The 5,010-nt window shown below is 34.9% G+C and overlaps 1 protein-coding gene across 2 annotated transcripts in view; it reads right to left on the minus strand.

The window, feature by feature from the left end:
- Nucleotides 1-1,395, minus strand: part of zgc:136472 (protein disulfide-isomerase) — a 7,055-nt gene extending 5,660 nt beyond the window's left edge. The window contains exons 1-2 of one of the 2 annotated variants that reach the window (XM_014011431.1): nucleotides 1,177-1,395; nucleotides 816-1,019 (exon numbers count right to left, since the gene is read on the minus strand). In XM_014011431.1, the coding sequence (XP_013866885.1) occupies nucleotides 816-1,019; nucleotides 1,177-1,360 (388 nt within the window). In that variant the 5' untranslated portion in view covers nucleotides 1,361-1,395. The remainder of the gene's footprint in view (nucleotides 1-815; nucleotides 1,020-1,176) is intronic. The other variant, XM_014011432.1, reaches the window with a different exon arrangement.
- Nucleotides 1,396-5,010: the final 3,615 nt, after the last annotated feature.

Raw genomic sequence — 5,010 nt, forward strand, 5'->3', positions numbered from 1 at the left:
GTATAGTATAGTATAGTATAGTATAGTATAGTATAGTATGTCATTGTTTCAAAACTGGGGTTGTGTAGAGCAATAGACATAGTCAGTATTTCACCTGCAGTAAACATCAGTCAAAATGGTTTCTGTTTGGTGATTTGTTTTATTAGGTTAATGTAACTAATTAGTTCTCAGAGGAGGTACCATTTAACAAAGGATTTTTAACATTTAAAATTAATTGAATTAAAAATATATATTTCAGGTATGTGCTTTATTGCAATTTTTTACAGTGTATCACTTTTCCCACCAAATAGATGTTTTGCAATCAAAATGCATTGTAAATAGACCCCATTAGGCATACTTAATATGAGTTCATTTTTATTTTGCTGTGTGTGTAAAACTACACACAGCAGAGTTTGATATAACGGCTCTGATTCCTTTGAGGCTTGAGTTGTTTAAGATGGTGAAAATTGTCTCCTAAATGAGGTTGAGTCTCCTATAAGAATTTCCTCCCTATCGCTCCAAACTAAGACTGTTCTGATTGCTGTCTACTGCAGGTAAGACACTAACTATTCATAAGTATTACATGCAAACTCTACTTCAAAAAAATAACTGTTCTGCACCTTTAATTGATTATTTCATCCTACTCCATTTGTAGTAAAATGCTCAGGTCATAAAGAAATTAAAATTTTCATATCATTTCAGAGCAGAAACACAAACATTAATTTATTTGATCTACAGTATCTGTGACTAAGATATTGTTGGATCATTTTCCTTTAAACTGTGATTTAAAAGCTTTTGTGAATCATAGATATTATGATGTAAAAATATGCTCTTACACTCACCGGGGCATGGCACAGGGTTGTGCATATCTCCAGAAAGGTATAGTCTGATTGGGTGGCTGGTCGCATTGAGCTTTTTAGCCAAGTCCCTCTCTTCTGTCACATCAACTCTGGCCAGTTTGACCTCTGACCCCTGAAGCTCTGCAGCTGCACCTTCGAATGCTGCTGCCACACGACGACCTTCTACTGTCAGAGGAGTCACTGACAAACACACACAGAGGGGAAGAAATGAGAACACAAATGTACTTCAGCTGAAACGTCACGGCAGTCCAAAGTGCATGCAGGTTGTCACCCTGATAGTTTCATTCATATATTTAAATCTGCTTAATCGTGAAGATTTAGTCAGCTTGTAACTTACAGAAATGCACCAGCAGCTGCTTGTATTTTCTCAGAGCCCTGTTGAAATTCCCCTTCTTTAGTTGTAAAATTCCATCCTTTTCTGGGAATGTTTTGTCGTCCACTTGGTCAGATTGGGTGTCGGCCGCAGCCAGGACACAAAAACAGAAGACAGTCACACCCAGCAGGAGCAGAAGCCTCTTCATGATGGATGGATCACTGTTTGACCAAGTGAACACCGCAACAACTTAACAAGACTTTTTACGAAGGGAGTGGTAAGACAACAGACGGGCAGGTGTGTTGAGCTTTTGTTATCTGATAACAAGACCCGCCAGTTAGTTGCTGATTAACTTTTATATCTGAGCCTTGCTGTATTCTTGCTATTGGCTGCTCTTTGTATCAGGTGAATCACTAATATCTAAACGCCCTAGCAGAGTTGACAAGGTTAAGCACAACTGAGGCTAAACTCATAATTAGAAAAAAAGAGAAGAAAAGAAAAAGAAAAAAAGCTCAAGAGAAATAAAACAATAAACCAACGTTTCAAATAAAAAAATATCTGATTAAATGCTTTAACTTTTTATAGCCACTCAGGAATCTGTACTTTATTAAAGCAAACTAACTATGGCAGTTTTCTATAGATTTTCCATAATAATTAAAAATAATTTATAAAAGATTTTCTTCATTTTTYTCATGAACCTTAGTCTCATCGAGCTGGTACACTGCCCTCAGGAGGGATTCTCCAAAATGCAAAATGTTTTAATACGTTTTCAAATGTTCAGTTTGTTTGTGTGAGTTGCAGACTTGCAGTCTTTTTGTTTGTGATTTGAACATATGAAAAATATTTGCGTGATAATTTGTCTCTTTTTGATTAATCACAGACAGTGTGGTTCCAGGCACCTTGACCTGTCCTCAGAGCACTGCAGCTGTGTTTTGAGACCTGCTTGGGAGCTCTCTTCTGACAGATAGCATGTAAAGGTCTTAAAACCATGCTGATGAAAAGAAAAATATTCATTAAAAAAACTGGTACAAGTCTGTCTGTCTTACAGGTGAAGAGCTGAACTTTGTGTGTTTTACAAGACAACTCAGAGCAGAAGCAGAATGGATCAGAGTTGATGACATTTCTGGAGTCATCATGTTGTGCTCTGAGGAGGGCAAAAAGTCATTTCTTGAGCGGTTACTCTACCACTGCTTCCATTATTTCTCTGTCTTGTGTTTGATAAACTGAAAGAGATGCGGTGTATATTATCTACATTTGTTTGAATATTTTCTTCTTCTCTTTCATAAGGGAACAAGTCCTTTTCCTACAGTGTTTGGTTATAAACATGCTAACCTTCATTCTTTATCGCAGCAGTTAAAGCTGAGAAGGGGGCTTGTCTAAACTTTACCCTCTGGTTTTCGGTTAGGAGCCTTTCAGACTATAACAAGATGCATTCTTGTGCTCTCATAAGTGTGTAAACAAAGTGTTTAAGAAAGGAGATTGAAGAAAGTGCAATACAAGATTACACAACTATTAGATGGAAATACAGTTTTCTTTTCATGTGTGTGTGTGTTACCTGACTGYTGTCATCATCAGCACATTCAGTTGCTCAGAGCTGCCCTGGATCTATTAGTTGAATGAAAAATAAAACATACAGCATAAACTACAGGTAAAACAAAGTACTTGGGTATAGTCAGTAGAGAATTGAACTTTGATTATTGCTGAATTTTGTAATGTATACAGAAAGTATGCTGTCCCATTTGATAGTTAACAGAAACAATGTACAGCTGCCTAATGTTGCTTGGTATTCAGTAACTTTAGATTTTAAACTTAAAAGACTGTGAACATGTGGACTACAGTAGTCAAGACTTCGAAAATATCAAAAATTCAAAAAAAGTTGATAGGCTAAAGAGAATGAGACTGTTCTGTGCTGCCATCTAGTGAAAAATAAAAAAATACCAAACATTAAGTACGAATGTCTCTCTGCCAAACAGCTTATTTACAGGTAGATGTTGCTATTGATACTTGCTTTGAGTGTTTGGTGCTGCCAATCAGGTGCAGGATACAGGAATTACTGCCAAGAAGCATCGTTACAACAAAGAAACAATCTACCAAACACTAATTTCCTTGCTTTTTGTGCTAAGTTTAGTAATTTTAAGAACAATGCATGCAAATATACAAATATTTAAAGCACTGTCATTGTACAAAAAAATAATAATAATAATAATAATAATAATAATAATAATAATAATAATAATAATAATTAGAGTGTGCAAGCAGATCAGCTTGATGAGTCTGAAGCTCTTCAGTCATTGTTGATACAAATTCCCTGCAGGACCCAGTTGGACTTTACCCTCACTACTGAAGCAGTTCACTTCTGTGTATAGTATGAATTGTTATACAATGTAAATATTGAAGTCTCTCCACCTAGTTGTACAGCATGGGTTTTTCTGTGTTTATGTTGGATATATATATAAAAGTGTTGTTTTGCTGAAGAAGCAAATTGAGTCAGATTAGTTGCAGGATTTTATTAATGTACATAAAACATATTTAAATGGCACAAGTGTGGGCAGACTTGAGCTGCTCCGAGGTTGATAGTAAAGCAACACACTGTAATCAGATCAGGTAGATCCACATTCATTCAACAGAGCTGTTTTTGTTTCACCTCATTGAAACAGGAGAGATAAGAGAAAAACAAAATACAGTCCATTGGTACGCACTCACAGTCCACTGAAGAGAATTTATTAGAGTAAATGAAGTCACTCTAATCCATCATTACAGAAAAGAACTGTGCCGTTAAATGAAAAAAGCTTTGATGGAAATGGCTTAAATATCTGTGCTCACATATTAAAAAAGTAAACATTACTTACAAATGCAGCTTAGAAAAACACCAACTTAGTTAAGTTTAAAGACACTATAAATGACTACATCAAACAAAAAGTACAAATAAAAGACAGCTTACAGCCTGAAGTGCCACTCCTGACTTGTGCAGTGAAACAGATTTTGTGTCACCTCTCTTCATATTTTAATTTGCTTCTAACAGAAAGCTGGCAAATGCTCTTTGTCTAAAATAGTTTTATAGTTAGCTTACAAACAATACAATGCTTGTGAAAAATACTTTAAAATATGATGCAATAAATCATTCGTTGTTGGGTGTTGGCAGGGATAAATACTTTGTTGACCAATGAATACAGAGTGCTTTTGACAAAATGCTTCTCTTTAGTTCGACAAGCTAACTACAACAGATAAGATGAAAACTATTCATAAACTCTCTATAGTCTTCAAAACAAATAAACTATCTTTTAAACCACTTGACAGTCTTTGTTGCGCCGGTGGGGTTTCTGCCTTTTCACATTTCCAGGCATTTCCAGATGCTATAAGGGGACATTAAAAAAAGTGTGTGTGTGTGTGTGTGTGGGGGGGGGGTGTCAGACGACTTTTTCCAGTTCTTACCTTTAGCTTGACACCCTTACAAAAATTTATTTTTAAAATGTCAAAAGGTTTTTAAGGAATTTTAGGGGTGACTACTGTTTTCTCACATCTGTTTTTGTAAGAGTTAGCTGTTCTGTGGGGTGCCGTTTGTAAAGTTACACAGTCAAAAATTACCACCAATATTTTTGTTTTATTTAGCCTTTTATAAGGAAAAAAGATTAGATTTGTTTTTTCATAGTCAGTTTTTCATCATATGATTCATGCATTTATAAATGTTATAGTTTATAAACTAAATATTGAACTTACAAATTAAATATTTAGTTAACAAGCTAAACATTAACTTGTGACTTAAATATTTAATTTTGAGCTAAATATTTAGCTTGAAACCTAAATATTTAGGTAGCTATCTAACTATTTAACTTAAATATTTAGGTAGCTACCTAAATA

This window comes from Austrofundulus limnaeus, unplaced genomic scaffold, assembly GCF_001266775.1.
Source record: "Austrofundulus limnaeus strain Quisiro unplaced genomic scaffold, Austrofundulus_limnaeus-1.0 Scaffold80, whole genome shotgun sequence".
Taxonomy (NCBI): Eukaryota; Metazoa; Chordata; class Actinopteri; order Cyprinodontiformes; family Rivulidae; genus Austrofundulus; species Austrofundulus limnaeus.